The 19,567-nt window shown below is 37.4% G+C and overlaps 1 protein-coding gene across 1 annotated transcript; it reads left to right on the top strand.

Moving 5' to 3' along the window:
- The first annotated feature begins 7,322 nt into the window (after window positions 1–7,322).
- On the top strand, window positions 7,323–8,994 carry LOC138904670 (U4/U6 small nuclear ribonucleoprotein Prp31 homolog). The gene has a single exon (XM_070193175.1). It carries the CDS (start codon window positions 7,499–7,501, stop codon window positions 8,894–8,896), a length of 1,398 nt encoding a protein of 465 aa, XP_070049276.1. The 5' UTR covers window positions 7,323–7,498; the 3' UTR covers window positions 8,897–8,994.
- The last annotated feature ends 10,573 nt before the right edge of the window (window positions 8,995–19,567 follow it).

The raw sequence follows: 19,567 nt of genomic DNA, 5'->3' as shown, positions 1-19,567 counted from the left end.
CAGATTTTAGTATGTGGCACGAAAGAATTATAGAAGTATTCCTCGTTGGGATGATCGTGTATGAGAGATGTGCTAGACATTTGGGCGGTGGAGTTGGGATCAGATATGGTGATTCGTGTGTTCTATGGATTTAGAGACTGGGAGTTTTCAGGAGCAGATAGTTTCGTAGTTGTGGACTGTGAAGTTGTGACCAAAGCTAGCCAGATGATGGTATGTGTTATGATTAAGTCATTGTTGACTTTCGGAGGGTCATTTATCTATTTGTGGGTGACCAGAGTTGATTTGGGGTCCACTGGTAGGCCTAATGAGCATATGTATTCTACATCGGGTAGGATTTGTTGACTCCGAACTGCTATTATTGAGGGATGTGCCCTTCGGTTAAAATTGATTTTATTCGTATCCGATATTTTCCATGTGTTACTCTTCCATGCTACGAAGGGTTGTGATTCGTTAGTTATATGCACACATGATGCGGTTCTGTTTGGGCCTTATAGCGAAATTCGAGTGAGATGGTGATTGAGGTGTGGAATGGTTAATTGCGCCTTGGTTATGGTCTTTCCGGGCTATGGTATATTGTGTTATTGGATTATTCATAGTTATGGTCATGCAGTTCGTGTACTTGATGTCGAATTATGTGTAGTTGTTGGTTTTGAGCATGGTAGCTGGAGGAATTTCATATGGACCAGTGTTGAATGGGATCATGCATTGCCGCTGAGATACGTCGGGTTATGATCCTTTGTTTTAGATTCGTGTGTTTGGTTCTACTATGTATGATGGATTGTAGCATTGCGGTTGTGGTGATACTTATTGAAGTTGCCGGGATGGTTCGCTCATTTGAGTCATTTTCACCGATTAAGTATATTTGAATTGTTGCTTGTTGGTGCACAGATTGCACGATTGTGGTTTTAGGCTGTGTTGGCGTAGCATGTCTGTGGAATAGTTGTGTTTGATAATATAAAGTCATTGGACCTGGAATGGGTACTATCAGGCTTGATTACGGTATATTCGGGAGGATAATATTGTAAGTCGGCTTAGAAAGTGATTATGGTTCTGGTTGGGGCAAGAGAGATCCATGACTTTTTGATCCGATAAGGGGTCATGAGACTCCGCATGTTTCAATTATCATCGGCAGTATACGAAGGTTTTGGAATGAGGTATGGCTTGATATGGGATTTAATACTACTACTTGGTTGGTTTGGAGTAGTTATTGTGATCAGGAAAGGTGCTGCGAGCATACGAGTTGTGTAGTATATTATGTGATTATATCTTGAGTTATGGCTATGGCTTAATATTGTTTGTACGAACTTATATAGTGTGTAGATGTGAGATATGGGTTTTGAAAAGAAATTCTGAATGTTAGAAATTGAATCCCAAGGTTTATGGGCTAAAGTTGAATTAATGACTTCCAGTGATGTTGTATTGTCAGGCCTATACAGAATAGGGTGACGTAGGATCACCCCCGGGTATGTACATGGTAGGGTGGAATAGTGATTAAAGTCTTAGGAATAAATCTTGGCACATTCGAGGACGAACGTATGTTTAAGTGGGGGAGGATGTAACGACCCGGCCAATCGTTTTGAGTATTACAGCCCCGTTCCCCCATTTACTTCTTATCCTGTGTTCAATTATAATTATGTGGCTCGTCGAAGACGGGTCAGAATGAATTGGAACACTTAGTTCCAAGATTTAAAGCTTAAGTTGAAATAGTTGACTGGGTGTTGACTATGTGTAAACAACCCCGAAATAGAGTTTTAATAATTCCAATAGCTCTGTATGGTGATTTTGGACTTAAGAGCATGTCCGAAAAATTATTTGAAAGTCCGTAGTTAAATTAGGCTTGAATTGGCTAAAATAAAAATTTAAGTTTGGAAGTTTGACCGGGGAGTTGACTTTTTGATATCAAGGTTTGAATTTGATTCTGAAAATTGGAATATGTCTGTTATGTCATTTATGACATGTGTGCAAAATTTGAGGTCAATCGGACTTGATTTGATAGGTTTCGGTATCAAATGAGAAGTTGAAAATTCTTGATTTCATTAAGCTTGAATTGGGGTATGATTCGTGGCTTTAGCGTTGTTTGATGTGATTTAGAGGTTCGACTAAGTTCGTATGATATTTTAGGAATTGTTGATGTATTTGGTTGAGGTCCCGGAGGCTTCGAGTGAGTTTCGGATGATTAACGGATCAAATTCGGACATAAGGAAATGTTGAAAATTTTTCGGTTGCTGGTGTCTTCGCGCATGCGCATGAGGGACCATAGGTGCGGCTCGTAGAAGCGTGAAAATTGGTCGCAGAAGCGACCTGGGGAAGGCTGGCTGGGAGGCTCGTAGAAGCGCGACTGTAGATGCGGTTTGAACGTCGCAGAAGCGACCACTGTTGGCCAAGGTTGACTCGCCGATATGAGCTTCTTCCGCCCGCAGATACGACTATGCGATCGCAAATGCAGAACAAGCTGGGCAGAAGCTTTAAGTTCGGGGTTTCATTATTTTTAGCCATTTTCGGATTTTGGAGCTCGGTTTAGGCGACTTTGGAGAGGAATTTTTCACACAACTTCAGGTAAGTGTTCTTGACTCACTTGTGATTATATTTCATGGACTAATCTTCATTTTTGGCATATGATTATCGAATTTTCAAGAGAAATAGAAGGAAATTTTGTATAAATTCATAAAATGAATTTTCGAGTTTTGAATACCGATTCAGAGTCGAATTTGAATGAAATTAATATGGTTGGACTCGTGGTTGAATAAGTATTTATATTTTGTAACTTTTGTCGGGCTGCGAGACATGGGCCCCACGAGCGATTTTTGAGTGTAATTTGGATTTTGTGAAAAAATTAGTATTTTGATATGGAATTAATTCCTATATAATTTGTGTTGGCTGAATGAGATTATTTGTGATTAGATTTGAGTCGTTCGAAAGTTGATACGCGTAGAATGGAATTTCTGGAGCATTGTTTAGCTTGCTCGACATTGGATTCGGCTTGTTCGGGGTAAGTAACTCTTCTAAACTTGGAGCTGAGGGTATGAACTCTGATTATACGTATTATGTGATTTGTTTGGAGGTGACGCACATTCTAGATGACGGGCGTGTGGGCGTGCACCGTAGAAACTGAGACTCAGTTGATTCAGTAAAGCTGTATAGTCAATTAACTTATATTTTTTCATGTATTTTTATGTGTTAGAGAAGCTGAGTTGTGACTCATATTAGAAATCATGCTTAGGCAAATGTTGGTATTATTGGGACCAACTGAGATCAGTTCTTCTATCGAAGTATATGTTTAAATTATAATTTCGTACTCAGTCATATACATTCATTGCATATCATATCTCAGTCTCTGCTGTTATTTATTGATACATCATATCATCATTTTGGGATAGTTTCATGACATTGTGAGCTGAGAGATTGATGACTGAATGAGGCCGAACGCCTGATTGTGAGGATAATTATGGGATCGGGCTGCACGCCGCAGCAGGCCAGATTGGCTTATTATAGCACGTGAGTTGTTCGTGCAATACGTGAGTTATCCGTGCGGATTCATATATTTATATTATAGCATGTGAATTGTCCGTGCGGATTCAGATATTGATATTATAGCACGTGAATTGTCTGTGCAGATTATAGCGCTAGAGCTGAAGGAGCCCCTTCAGAGTCTGTACACACCCTAGTGAGCGCAAGTATCTACTGAGTGCGAGTGTCGAGTGCCGAGCGATTGTGAGGACTGAGTGACTGTGAGGGCTGAGTGACTGGGAAGACTGAGTGAATTGATACTCTGAGAGTATGCATATGGTTTTATTACTGAGTTGTATCGCATTGACATGCACACTTGACATACATGCATAAAGATGTATTTTTCCTCATGTTGTACGATATTGCATCATTCATGACTTCACATACTCATTGACATGTAGGCATAGAGATATATTTTCCTCATGCCATTTGAAAATGAAACATCATATCTGTTGTTGAAACGTTTTTTTGGAAAAATTACAGTTTTACAAAACGTACTCATATTTTGGTGATTTCGGTAAAAGATTCAGGTTTTTGCTGATATACTTGAAAAGCAACCCTATTTTTCTGGAACTGTGAACGAGCTGAGTATTTGATCTCTGAGCTACTTCTTTTATTACTTCTATTATGTTATTATGAACTGTTATTGGCTATTGATGTTGGGCCCTGACCTTTGTTCCAGCTCGTTACTACTTTCAACCTAAGGTTAGGTTTGTTACTTATTGAGTATATGGGGTCGGTTGTACTCATACTACATTTCTGCACCTTGCGTGCAGATATTGGATGTTGATGTTGTTGTGATCGACAGGAGTTGGATTTGAAGATGTACCTGTGTTCCGGCCATAGCTGCCTCTTGTTCATGGTAGCCTTAGATTTATAAAAATATGTTTATGTATATTTCGAACATATGATGTATTTATTTCATACCACCTTTGTAAATTCTAATCTTAGAACCTCATGATTTGTATTACCAGTCATTGGGGAGTGTATTAGAGTTAGCTAAATATAAATTGAATCGGATTATTGTTATTTGACTTACCTAGCGGGTGAAGTTAGGTGTCATCACGGCTAGTTATATTTTGGGTCGTGACAATAATAAATAATCTAACTAAATTATGTGTATATTTATATTAATCTTGATTTTGTTTACGTAGTAGATAATAAAACATTGCAACTTATAATAATGTCGCCTGAGGTATTGAATACCAAAATACTGTTTTATTTTATTTTTAAATTTGTGTTATTCGAGATGAAGGGGAAGGTGCCACTTTATAGAATTCCTAATGCTATAATAGCCCAGATTAAAAAATCGTGCAGATAACATGATTAATTGTATCTGTTAAATATATGAGTTTAATTATATATATTATCTCTTCAACGGCTTCACTCTAAAGCATAGCTTTGTATCCTGAAAGATTTTAACTTCGATTTATTACCCAACCGTATCAAATTTTTTGCCAATTTTATTTCCGTTGCCAATCTCTATGTACCTGAAAATAGATTAGAGAAATAGCACAAAAAAAAAGTGTATGCTTAATAGAAGAAGGTTTCATAATGCGTAATATTGTCATTATACTCGATTCAAAGAGATGACATAGTTTTTGACCCAAAAAAAAGGAGATACATAATTGTTCTTGTTACTCCCCGCAGTAGTGGCAAAATGGTTAAAAGAAAACGGTTAATCATCCATATTATCCATTAAAAATGGGTTGGATAATGAACTTTTAAAAACGGGTCAAATATGGATAAAACCCATATTATCCATTTAGAAAATGGATAACCAATGAATAACTAATGTGTTTAACTTTTACATTTGTAAAACCTCAAATTGGGATTCCTCAAGTTTGGAAGACTAGAAATTTTCCAAAAAATGATCATATTCAAGAGGTCATGGATATTATCCGCGGGTTAACCCGTTTTTCATCCGTATTAAATATGGGTCGAATCAGATAATTTATCCGTTTTATTACCCTTTTCGACCCGCCCGTTTCCCATCCCTTCTCCCCCGTTCAGTTTTACTTGTCAAGATTAAAAGAGTTATTTCAAAATACTTGTCATTTTAGAAAAACATGATATAACTGGATCTTTTTTTTTCTTTCAATTTTATCTTACTCAAGTAATGATGATATAGTTAAACTATCCTGTTAATTAATACTTTCCCTATTTCAATTTAGACGAGATAGTTTGACTCGGCACAGAGTATAAAAAAAAAGACTTTTGAAACTTGTGGTGTTAAAAGCTTAAAGGGTAAAAACTTTGTGAGACCACGACATTTGTGTGGTTATAAAAGCTTCTCATTAAAGGTAAATGGATAAAATAAAATGTTTACAATTAAATTATTTTCAAATTTAAAAATGGATAATTTATTTTAAAATAGACTAATAAGGAAATCTCATTTGAAACATAAAGAGTATTTTTTTAGGATGTGTGCAAAAATGAGAATTACTAGAAGGGAACGGAGGAAGTATTAAGAAGGAAAAACTTAGGTTAGGGTCTAACCAGCCAGTTTTCTACTACTGTATGTAAAAAGTTTTACTGCTCCAAAAACCTGTACTACAAATTTTATATGAAATTAAATATGTAGACATATTAGTTCTAGCTCGTAAAACTTGGAAACTGGAAGGAAAGAAGTAAAGGAGAAAAGGTCAAAGTAATGAAGTAGCATTCCGAGTATTACATGCTTCGGAAAGGGGAACTGACTGACACAAGTTGTTAGCTACTCTACTAAACTATATTCTCTTCTTTCCGGTCAAGTACTTTAAAAATAAAATTTTATTTTTATTTATTATTTTTTTATATATTAAGAAAAAAATAATTTATTTTTTCTGTTTTACCTTTACATCTAATTATACATTCCAAATCATTTTCCGAATCTATTAAGATTATATATCAATTAATATATGTATCATGATAAATTATGCACTTTATTTATTATTTTTAAGGGGTGTGCAAAATCAATAGTGGACAAGTAAAATTAAACGGTGGGAGTACTTGAAACTTTCCTCGAAGTTTAACAATTAGTACTCCTCTTGTCAACTTTAATTGATTTTTTTTGGTTATTTTCACATATATTAAGATCCCGTTTGGAAAAGTTTTTACTTTTTTCTGAAATCAATGTTTGGTCATAAATTTTCAAATTTTCACTTGAAAATGAATTTTGGAATTTTTCTAAAATTTGAAAAACTCCAAAAAGTTGTTATTCAAAATTTTCACTCATATTACTCACAAAACTTTCAAAACAACCCAAAATTATATTCATGTCCAAACACAACTCTAATTTTCAAATACCATTTTCACTTTTTTTCTGAAATTTTACAATTCTTATGTCCAAACGCCCACTAATTAACAATATAATTGATCATATCAACCTTAATTTGTTCATTAGAAATATACAAATATTCTTAGACTCTTACTAAGGGCAACTTTGAAAGAAAAAATTCCTTCTTAATACTATCAAATCTTGTGGATCATAAAATAAAAAAATAAAAAAAAATCAATTACGCAGAGGGAGTAACACAAGGGATGCAAAATTGGTCGACGGTGAAAGCTAAAAATGGAAAATATCAAACAACAGAAGTAGTGAATCTAGACAAAGGGAGGAAAAAGACAAATTAGTTGATGGTTGAACGTTCGTGTTACTAAATGTGGAAAAGAAACAGGAAAGAAAAGAAAAAGGGTTAGGCTACGGAAGGTATTTTTGTAATACTAATGATTTTCTGCTCCAAACAGGAATATAAAAATAACTTTACCAAATCCAATATAACATTACCAAAGCGAACCACAGTCGTAAGACCTTTTTGTGTGTGTTTGATTTTGACTAGGATTATTGGAATTTCTCTTTTTGCTCTTTTTCATTTATAATAGGATTAGGAAAGGCTAACGTTTTTTTCTATATATAAAGCAGAATCCATCCCGATTCCCCAAGTTGTTGGCAGTAGTCGGGATTCCTTCTTCAATTTGTTTTCCATAGGAGTATTCTTTTTATTGGAGAATGGCAACTGATACATTCTTTTCAGATTTGGATGAATTATGCGATAAAGTTGTTGATGAGGAGAATCTGGAATTAGATGGTGGAGACTTGGCAGACACGCTAGATAATGTTTCCAGGCTGCAAAAAACACGTCGCTACATTGACATAATGCAGAAAGTTAAAGATGCCCTAATTGAGAAGGATGATTACTCCAATTATGATCAGTTGATATTGGACTGTAATGCCTTATCAATTGACATTGAGAATGAAGTTTTTATAATCCACAATTTCATACGCGGCAAGTATCGACCCAAATTTCCTGAGTTAGAGTGCCTTGTACCTCGTCCAATTGATTATGCCCGGGTTGTTAAAAAGATCGGCAACCAAATGGATCCGACTCTTGTTGACTTGAAAGGAACAGTAGAAGCAGAGCGATCCTCAAATATCATCATGACTATTTCACTTACGGCATCAACTACCAGTGGCAAGCCATTGCCAGAAGATGTTTTACACGAGACACTGGAAGCATGTGATAGAGCCCTTGCTCTTGATTCTGCAAAGAAGAAGCTTGTTGATTTTTTGGAGACTCGAATGAGATATATTGCTCCCAATCTCTCTGCTATTGTTGGGAGTGCAGTTGCAGCTAAACTTATAGGTGCTGCTGCTGGTCTCTCGTCATTGGCAAATATGCCTTCTTGTAATGTCCTGAGTCTTGGTTCCAAAAGCAAGAATTTAGCAGGGTTCTCCTCCCAATTTTGTCGTGGATGTGGAAGTTATGTCGAGCAAACAGAAATATTCCAGAATACACCTCCTCCCTTAAGGAAGGAAGCCTGTGGATGGTTGGCAGATAAATCTACATTAGCGGCTCGCGTGGACTCGAACTCAACCAGAGGAAGCAAAGGAGAAACCACTGGAGAATATGGAACATATCTTAAGGAAGAGATCCTTAGAAAGATAGAGAAATCGCAAAAGCCACCTCTTCCAAAGCAGCAAAAGCCTCTTTCAGTTCCTGATGTAGAGCACAAGAATAACAAGAGAGGTGGTCAGCGGCTGAGAAAGAGGAAACAAAGGTATGAGATTACGGACAAGCGGAAGCTAGTAAACAGGATGCAGTTTGGAGTAGCTGAAGAAAGCTCCTTAGGAGATGGATTAGGGGTGGGTTATGGCATGCTTGGTCAGGCTGGAAGTGGCAAGTTGCGTGTATCAGCCAAAGTAGCAAAGAAGAAATTCACAAGGAGTAGTGGTGCAGTATCAGGCTTGACTTCAAATCTGGCCTTCACCCCAGTGCAAGGGATCGAGCTATTAAATCCTGCAAACCAGCTTATTGTTGCCAGCGGAACTCAAAGCACCTATTTCTCTGAGACGAAAACATTTTCTAAGGTTATTACTAATAAATACTCTCAAATAAATATTGTTTGATAGATTGACCTTGGCTGAGGAAAGGTGAACTAGGGGTATTTGTTATTTGTGAACAGCTAATTTTTAACCACGAATTTTATACTATTTTAATGTAAATATTTTTTTTAGGTCTAATCTTGATATTTTAAACTTTTATCTTACTCTTAATAGGTTTTATTTGAAAAAATAAAATTATAAAAAAAGAAACTACAAAAATATTCACGGGTATAAGTTTTATTTCTATATATATATATATATATATATATATATATATATATATATATATATATGGTTTCTTTTAATTAGATTTTTAATAAGAGAGCTAGTGTCTTAATGTTTTTTTTATTAATTATATGGTTTCTTTTATTTTTGACAAGAATTGCCCACAATTGCAATATTTGATTTCCTAAGAATCATGTTGACTAAGTACACAAAAGCAGTTCCCTTTTTTCTTTTCACATGCACACGATCATTTGCACACAATTATCGAGTCATGACCCAATTTAAGATCATGACCGGCGCTTAGGTGGCACTTAGGAGCAAGTGCCCCCAAGTAAGTCTCATTGGTATTGTACAGAAAATCGGACAAAATTTTTTCTATTTTTGGACTATCCCAAAAAATTTTCTGTCTTAAATCAACAACCAACATCCTAATATCAATTCAAACAACAATGATTTTATCAATTAACCAAAATAAATATCTACCATTAATAGTCCACCCACTAACAGCTAGGAATACTAATTTATCTCCAACTTTGATAAGCATGAGCGATACTCAACATAAGTCTATAATAACAAAAGAATACTCGTGACACTAAAAAAATGACTACGGAGTGACTCTAAGAGTTCAAAGAAAAGACCATAACAATAAATAAAATCTCCGCCCACGCGAACAAAGTGCGAGACTCACCAAGAACTATCAACCTGTCTAATTAATGAAATCCTCGCCAGCGTCAACTGCTGTCTCTGTAAAAAAAAAAATTAGCGGAGAATGAGTCGCTAGCTCAGTGAGTAATAACACTTAACCACAACCGTTTTTATTGGGGACAGGTCAGAAAATATGCTAGCATATATATTAAACAGAAAATATCATAAGAATGCCCTTTCAGAAACAATAATCAGTCTCATCATGTTTTTCATGTAATATAAATCAATTGACAATTCGGTAATAAACTCGATAAATACTGTGTAATTACTAAATTCATAATTGGGGTTTCAATGAATGGATCATGTAATCGGTATAACTGTGGACTTTTTCGCAAGAAGTCAAATATAACGGTAGCCCCTACTCGAGGAAAATCGGTAACGGTATGCTAGTTCTACCTTCCCACTAGCGAGGGTTATAACGGTAATCGATAATTACAAGGTGCATCGGGTCTAATGAACCCGTCGTTAGCTACGGGATCCTTCAAAGTCTACTCCCATTTATACTTGTCTTTGTAATCCATATATATTTATAAGAAAATATTTTAAAACAATATAGGGCATTTCGGCTCTTATCAAATCATGTAATTTCATTTCGATAATCGTAAATTCAAGTAACGGTAAAACATATCTGGTGACAACAAGAATATTTACAACAACGACAATCATCTCAAATAACTATTTTGGTATCATATCGAGTAAAAGACTTGTTCCACATGCAACTCAAAATAATCGGTAACATATTCATATTAAAAATCATGTATAAATCATGCAAGTTATGAAAACACAAATTGCGGTAAGATTACTACTCACAGTACTCATGCCGAAATACCAAATGCTTCACATCGAGCAATTCGTACAACTTCCTCTAATCAATCTATTATTACATAATATCGATCTCATGTTAATTTCCATGATTAGGCTAATTCATAGCTAATTTAGAATACCCAAATCCTTAGAGTTTCATATTTGGCTCTTAATTCACCGAATTATAATAACTCAACAAATCCCTCTTATTCTACTTGAAATATCAAGACCCATTTCAGTATCCCAACTCACTGCTACAGTTAACTTAAACCAATTCAAAATGTATTAAATACAACTCATTCATATAATATACCTAATTAATTCACTGAAATATCTCATGAATTTCTCCAAATTTCCTTAACTTTATCTTTTAAACTCTTAGTTCAATCCCAACCTCATATCTATTCAGTCCTATAAGGAATCATGTAAATAAAATAATTGTGTTTTCTAAAGAAGGAAGAATACATGTAGTTACTTTATCACTGAAACGCAAGAATATAAAAAAAAAAATCCAGTTGGGTGTGAGTTTTTTTTGGTACCAAGACTGCACCAGCACCTTTCTGATTTTTTATTGACTAAAGGATTTCCACCAACTTTTCCTTTTAAAATCCTTTCTCTGCTTCCTTTTCCTTTTGAAATCCTTTCTCTGCTTCCTTTTCCTTTTAAAATCCTTTCTCTGCTTCCTTTTACCCGTATGAGTCCTCTAGATTTTAAGTTCTTAAATCCCAAATCCTCTCTAATTAGAGCTTTTCTTGTCCTTTATATCACACCACTAGTCTTCAGATGGGCTAGGCCCACTAACGTCCTTTCTTTGTTTCTTATTTTGTTTTATTTTTTTGTTTGTTTTGTTTTATTAGTTTGTTCCTTCTTTTTTTTTTCCCGTTTTTTTGATTTAAATTATTTTCTAAATGTCCAATATGTACTCACTTAAAATATTGGGGTATACCCTCACGTTGCTCAACCTTTCACGTCACTCACACACATATCACATACACACTTCTAACCAACAACTCACTTTTTTAAGGATAATCTCCATTCATCTATAAATAGACACAAAAGAAAGAGCAAAGGGGAGGAGCTGCTATTTTTTCTCCATAAATCCAGCCATAGAAACAGTCCCAAATAGCCTCTGTAAATCAGTCCCTCAACCATCATTAAAGCAGTAGTTTCAGCCATAAAAAACAAGTGAAACTCCATTATCACCACCCCAAAACAACAGCTCAAATCGTTGCTAACTCCACCGTAAAACAGTCAGAAAATAACCCAAAAGAACCTTACTCTTAGCTCCAAAATGCAGCCATGAAACGCCAATTAAACCAATCATAAACCTCATTTAAAATTTCAGCCAAACACCTGAAATTTCTGTGTCCAACCACCATCCAAACCCAGCCGAAACAGTAAAGCTTTCTTCTTATTTCTATACGTTGTTTCGTTTTGTTTTGGGTTGAAAGCATGTTAGTCAGACTAATTTCCTTTTCATTAGTTGTTGCCTTTATTTAACATAATTTCAATGTTTAAAACTTTTCATGTGGTTGGATCCAATTTAATTCTTGAAGAATAAGTCACTTTTGATAGTTGAGAATAGATAGGCAGAGAGATTCGGGAGCTATAGGAAATTTTGGGGTCAAAATTAGTGAATAAACAAATTGGGCCAATAAGCTGAAATGTTGCCAAGCCCATTCCCTTGAATAAATATCCATATGATGGACCTAATAAATAAAACTCTATCACCTCCCTAGCTAAGTAAAAAGCGCAACGTTAGCATGATTATAAGCACACTTCAAACAATTCAGTTGTCATAGCTATGTATACGTTCGTGTGACATAGTTACAATTTCTAAAATTAAAGGCAATGTATGCGTTCGAGCGACTTTGACAAAACAATCTTAATAATAATTGAGTGTTATTAATTGTGTACACATACGCGTGACATGATTCTTGACACACCAAAAAAAAAAATAAATACACGTACGTGTGATTAATTTCAAATTAATTTTATAATTATAAATAATCAAGCAATTAAAAGCGATTTACGATAAAAAGGCATAAAATCCACATAAATACAAAATATCTGAATTTAGTAAAGCCAAGTATAATTGTTGAGCGACCGTGCTAAAGCTACGAAACTCGGGAATGTCTCACACCTTCTCCCATGTTAACAGAATTCCTTACTCGGTCTTCTGTGTTTCACAGACTTAAACATAGTCAATTTTTCTTGATTTGGGATTCAAAATAAATGGCGACTTGGGACGTTGTAAATAATTATTCCAAGTGGCGACTCTTAAAATTAAATAAATAATCCATTTTCAAATAATGTCACTTTAATTGAAAAAACTCCTTTGGCCCATTCCTCGGGAAAAAAAGAGGTGTGACAGCTCTGGCGACTCTGTTAGGGACAAGAACCCAAAACTTCTGGTTCAGGGTTCAGAATTCGAGCTTGTAATATGATCTATATTTGGCTTTATCGATAGTATGATATTTCTGTGTTTGTGGGCCTAATATGCTAATTGCCGCTCATTTACTGTTTTGATATTATCTGAACTATATAAATTATCTTCTCACACCTCCATTCCGATGTCTTCTGAATTTATGGTGCACACGTGCGCGTGGCCCACTTTTATGTTAGAAGTCATACCAATTAGAACGAGGCTGGGTCAGTAACTAGGCCGGGTAGACTTTTGTGCTCCTGGTACATTGCCCCCACCTCGGCTCGAGCTGTCCGCTTGTGTAAGCCATATCTAGAACACTCCCCCCAGGATTTTAAACCTAGAATAACATAGCCTCATGCCGGATCCCTAGTAGGAACGTTTATTTGCATCACATGCATTTGACTTTGGGGACTCAATACAGGGGTTGGGTCCGTCTAGAACATGTGTACCTAAAATTATAAGACCATTCTAATGCATCTTATATGCCACTTGTGCATTTTCTTTGATTCAGTTTGTGCATGTTGACCAGTTTCTAAAATAAAAATAAAAATATAAAAATTGAGGGAAAACCATAATGAAGAAAATAGGAGAGAGAAAATTTATCCGGTTTTCGAAAAATTCTGTTATTTGAAAACTCCAATAATCCTGTCAAAATTTTACCCCAAAAAGATTATTACAAAATAAGCTTGAATTTTTCAAAAAGTGTCATCCTATTCCTGAAACATTACCGAACTATGCGGGTCTGATTCTCACCGGATGTGAGATACATAGGCAAACCTCATCGGTTCCGGCCCTCAATTTTCAAAAATTCAAAAATATTTTCCTTTAATTCCTTCTTTAGAAATTTTTTCTTGGAGACATCAAATTTAAAAATTCAAAAATATTTTCTTTCTTCTTTAGAAGTTTTAAAACAAATCGAAATCTAAAAATATTTTCTTTCTTCTTTAGAAGCCTTTCTTTCGAAAATTTTCAACAAAAAAAAAATTTAAAATCCAAAAATATTTTCCTTGTTAGGAGCTTTTACGATTAGATTTTTTTTAAGAGTAAAAAAAAAGAGTTAGTTTATTTACTTTATTCCTTGACGGGCCTAAACGGTCCCAAACGGTCCCAACGGTCAGATTTAAAAAAAAAAGATTTACCCGTTTGGGCATTTAGAAACTAGCCGTTTGGTCTGCCAAAATAGTCGTCAGCTATTTGCAAAATAGCCTTTTAACCCCCCAAACTTTATTTTAACCCCAAACCTTTTATAAATACATTTTTTTCCTATTTTCAACTATAAATACCCCCTAATTCTTTTATTTTTCTCATAAAATCATCAATCTCTCTCTAAGTTTCTTCTATAATTGCTACTATTTCTTACTTTATTGTTTGAGGACAATAAAGTTGTGAAAAATTGTGAAGTTGGTGTGATGATCCGATAGGTCATTTTATATTTTAAACCTAATTCTGTGATCCGTAACCTTAAAAATCTCATTTTTACCCTCCTCGAGTGCGCGGTCCGGGCGTGTTTCCTGAAAGCTTTTATGCTAAAAATTGTGAAAAATATAAAATGTTGCTTTGAAAACCATTTGAGTTGACTTTGGTCAATATTTTTAGTAAACAGACCCGGATCTGTATTTTGACGGTCTCGGTAGGTCCGTATCATAATTTGGGACCTGGGCGTATGCCCGAAATTGAATTTCGAGGTCCCTAGCTCGAGATATGGAATTTTGATGAAATATTAAAAGTTTGAAAGTTTAATGATTTTAAGAATTTACTGATGTTTGGTTTTGTTGATACCGGATCCGTATTTTGGTTTCGGAGCTCGGTACAGGTCCACTATAATATTTATGACTTGTCTGTCGAATTTGGTGAGAAACGGAGTTGATTTGACGTGATTCGGACGTTCGGTTGTGAAAATAGAAGTTTTAAAATTTTCTTGAAAATTTCATTTGATTTGGTATTCGATTCGTAGTTCTAGATGTTATTTTGGCGATGTGATCGCGCGAGCAAGTTCGTATGATAATTGTTGGACTTGTGTGCACTTTTGGTTTAGAGCCCCGAGGGCTCGGGTGAGTTTCGGATAGGCTACGAGATGATTTGAACTTAGAAAGTTTGCTGGTTTTCACTTCTGCTGGTTTCTGGTTTTTCCTCCTTCGCGATCGCGAATATACTCCTGCGACCGCGAAGGGTAAATGGGCTGGGGGAGGTTTTATTGTATGCGAACGCGAAAGCTTGGTCGCGAACCCGGAGCATTGGGGGGCCTGCTCTACGCGAACGCGACCAGCCAGACGCGAACACGTAGCGTTAGATGGCTGGGGCAGGGGAGTTGAGGTAACTCTACGCGAGCCCAGTCTCGCGAACGCGGAGGTGATGCGGGCTACACCTTCACGAACGCGTAGAGTTAATCGCGATCGCATAAGCCAGTTGGGCCATGCTCTTCGCGAATACGTCAGGTTTCACGCGAAAGGGATGAACACCTGACGCCAGTGACTTAAAACAGTCCCAATTACGGGATTTTGCCATTCTTTCAAAAATTTCAAAACTAGAAGACCTAGAGGCGATTTTCCTAAAAGATTTTCTTCCCCAATTTGTTGGTAAGTGATTCTAATCTACTTTCTTTCAATTACCCATTACATTTCAGGAGTTTTCAACCTAAAATCTAGGATTTTTATGGTAGAAATTGGGGGTTTGGTAGAATTAGGGATTTTTGCATAATTGGAATTTAGACCTCAAATTGAGGTCGAATTTCAAAATAAATTATATAATCGGACTCGGGGGTGAATGGGTGAATGGATTTTGGTCCGGACCTTGGGTTTTGACCAAGCGGGCCCGAGGTCGATTTTTGACTTTTTGGGAGAAAGTTTGGGGAATCTAAATTTATGCATTGTAATTGATTTATTTAACAATATTTGATATTATTGAGTCATTTGTGGATAGATACGAGTGGTTTGGAGGTGAATTCTATAGGAAAAACGGTAATTGAGTATTGAGTGGCCTTTGGAGCGAGGTAAGTGTTATGTCTAACCTTGACTTGAGGGAATATGACTTGTTTGTCTATTTGCTACATGTTTAAATGTTGGGGAACAACGTATATGTGAGGTGACGAGTACTTATGCATTGTAGCCGGGTTAAAGCATGCGGACTGGGCTTGGTTTCTTGCAATTTTAGCTTCCTTTGTTCATGTTATCCATGTTTAGAATAGTATTGTTAAATTGATCGTTCTTATCATGTTTATGGATCTTCTGGTGATAATTGAGTATTGATTCCGAAGTTGAGGATGATATTGTGGAACAAAGTGTTGAAGTAAGGCTTGTACTTGCTATTCTATCTCCCTATTGTTATTTGTTCATTGCATTATGGTAAGGGAGAGTGTTAATGCACGAAGGGTGATGCCGTGCCATATTCTGAGTGTTAATGCACGAAGGGTGATGCCGTGCCATATTGTGAGTGTTAATGCATGAAGGGTGATGCCGTGCCATATTGTGAGAGTTAACGCATGAAGGGTGATACCGTGCCGTATCTATTGATTTATATTGTGAGGCTGAGAGTAAAAACACGAAGGGTGATGCCGTGCAATTTTCTTCATTGTGTTTAGTTGTTTTTCACTGGTTAAAATCATGTAGACTGTTCTGGTTATCATTTTCGCTGTATCTCCAATATCCTGTCCCCCTTTAGCATGTTCCCCCTAAAAGAAGTACATGTTTTGCTGTTACCGTTGTTTTCTTATACATATATTTTTATCTGCACAGTTTTATTATGTGGGTGTATTGTCTTAGCATCGTCACTACTTCGTCGAGGTTAGGCTCGACACTTGCCAGTACATGGGGTCAGTTGTACTGATACTGCACTCTGCACTTCCTGTGCAAATTTTGGTATTGGTCCCAGCTGATCGAGAGGCATAGCAGCTCGGACTAGTTCATCGGAGACTCAAGGTAGATCTGTTAGCGTTCGCAGACCTTGAAGTCCCCATCTATCTTTTTAGTTTTCTTTTATTGTTTATTTTATTCAAACAGTTGTATTGCTTTCAGACTTTTACTTGTAGTAAAATCCTAGAAGTTCGTGAGTTGTGACTCCAGATCCGGGTGGTAGTAGTTAATGATGTTTTTATATTATTCCGCACTCGCTGTATTTCATTTTAGCTTATTTGTTGTTATTTACTGAATTGAACAAGAATTGGCTTAATACTTCTCTAACGTCGGCTTGCCTAGCAAGTGGAATGTTAGGCGCCATCACGGTCCCGACGGTGGTAATTCCAGGTCGTGACATGTTGGTATCATAGCACTAGGTTGCCTAGGTCTCACAATTCACGAGCGAGCTTAGTAGAGTCTGGGGGATCGTTATGGAGACGTCTGTACTTATCTCCCAAATGCTATGAAGTTTAGGAACAAATTTCACTTATATTATTCTCTGTCATGCGATTTTATTCTATCATTGCTGATTGAACTCTTCTATTTTTGTCCTTCCGTGGATGGCCAGAACACGTACCACTTCTTTAGCTGGGCAGCAGCCAGAGCCTCCAGTATCAGACTCCAGCCGCTCATCCAGTCGGAGTAGTTCAGCCGGTTGTTGCGGCACAGATCGGTGATGGGTCAGTTATGTCTTATGAGGTTTTGTTGAGATTGGACAGGTTTACCAAGCTCTTTCCAGTTCGCTTCAGTAGTGCTCCTTCAGAGGATCCCCAGGAATATTTTGACAGCTGTCATGAGGTGTTACGGGACATGGGTGTAGTGGAGATTAATGGGGTCGATTTTGCTGCATTTCAGATGACTGGTTCTACCACAAAATAGTGGAGAGATTATTTGATGGCCAGACCAGCGGGGTCACCTGCTCTTACTTGGGACCAGTTCTCTTAGCTCTTTCTAGAGAAGTTTCTCCCTATCACACTGAGAGAGGAGCACCGTCGTCAGTTCGAGCGTCTCCAGCAGGACAGTATGATTGTTACTCAGTATGAGAACCGTTTTGTGGATTTGGCCCGTCATGCTCTTCTTTTGCTTCCTACCGAGAGAGAGAGAGAGAGAGAGAGAAAGGATGAGGAGGTTTATTGATGGACTTGCTCAGCCTATCAGATTACAACTGGCTAAGGAGACTGGGAGTGAGATTTTTTTTCAGGCGGCTGCTAATATCGCCAGGCGAGTCGAGATGGTTCTTGCTCAGGGAGGTCAGGGGTCTGACAAGAGACCACGTCATTCCGGGGGGTTCAGCGATGCCTCATCTGGAGGCAGGGGTACTTTTGGTAGAGGCCATCCTCCTAGGCCGTTTTATTCAGCACTCCAGGCATCCCATGGTGCCTCAGATGGTCATGGCCCTCATATGCCTTATTCCGACCAGCTCGCCTACAGTGCACCACCAGCTCCTATTAGTGCACCTCCACTCCAGAATTTTCAGGGTGGTTACTCAGGTCGACATGGTCAGTTTTAGTCAGAAGTCACAGCAGCCGAGGTCCTGTTATACTTGTGGTGATCCGAGGCACATTGCTAGATGTTTCCCTCGGGCATCGGGCAACTCACAGCATCAAGGTTCTCGTGCTATAGTTCCGACACCAGTTGCTGCACCACCTGCTCAACCAGCCAGAGACAAGGGTCAGGTAGCCAGAGGTAGAGGCCAGACTGTTAGAGGTGGATGTCAGGCTGTTAGAGGTGGAGGCCAGCCAGCTAGAGCCTATCCTAGAGATGTAGTTTAGAGTGGTGGGGCCCAACCCTGATGTTATGCTTTTCTAGCCAGGCCTGAGGCTGAGTCATCTGACGCTGTTATCATAGGTACTGTTTCAGTTTATAGTAGAGATGCTTCAGTTCTATTTGATCCAGGTTCTACTTATTCCTACGTGTCATCTTTTTTTGCTTCATATTTAGTTGTGCCTCGTGATTCTTTGAGTGCTCCTGTGTATGTGTCCACACTTGTGGGAGATGCTATTGTTGTAGATCATGTTTATCGTTCATGTGTAGTCACCATTGGGAGTCTTGAGACTAGTGTAGACCTTCTACTTCTCGATATGGTTGATTTCAATGTCATCTTGGGTATGGATTGGCTGTCACCTTATCACGCTATATTGGATTGTCACGCCAAGACGGTGACCTTAGCCTTACCGAGGTTGCCTCGATTAGAGTGGAGAGGGACTTTTGGCTATTCTACCAGTAGGGTTATCTCTTATGTGAAGGCTCGGCATATGGTCGAGAAGGGGTGTCTAGATTATTTAGCTTATGTCCGCGATTCTAGTGCGGAGGTTCCTTCTATGGATTCAGTGCCAGTTGTTCGTGAGTTTTCAGAGGTGCTTCCTGCAGACCTGCTGGGGATGCCATCCGACAGGGATATTGATTTTTGTATTGACTTGGCTCCGGGTACTCAACCCATTTCTATTCTGCCACACCGTATGACCCTGCCAGAGTTGAAAGAATTGAAGAACAGTTGCAAGACTTGCTTGATAAGGGCTTCATTAGACTTAGTGTCTCGCCCTGGGGTGCGCCTGTGTTTTTTGTGAAGAAGAAGGATGGGTCGATGAGGATGTGCATAGATTATCGGCAGTTGAACAAAGTCACCATCAAGAACAAGTATTG

Source organism: Nicotiana tomentosiformis, chromosome 2 (genome assembly GCF_000390325.3).
Source record: "Nicotiana tomentosiformis chromosome 2, ASM39032v3, whole genome shotgun sequence".
NCBI classification, from domain to species: Eukaryota; Viridiplantae; Streptophyta; class Magnoliopsida; order Solanales; family Solanaceae; genus Nicotiana; species Nicotiana tomentosiformis.
The sequence above is the reverse complement of the archived record's forward strand: the minus strand, read 5'-3'. Positions and strand labels throughout refer to the sequence as shown.

Coding starts and splice junctions, on each gene's coding strand:
- LOC138904670 (XM_070193175.1), top strand. CDS start 7,499: ATGGCAACTGATACATTCTTTTCAGATTTGGATGAATTATGCGATAAA.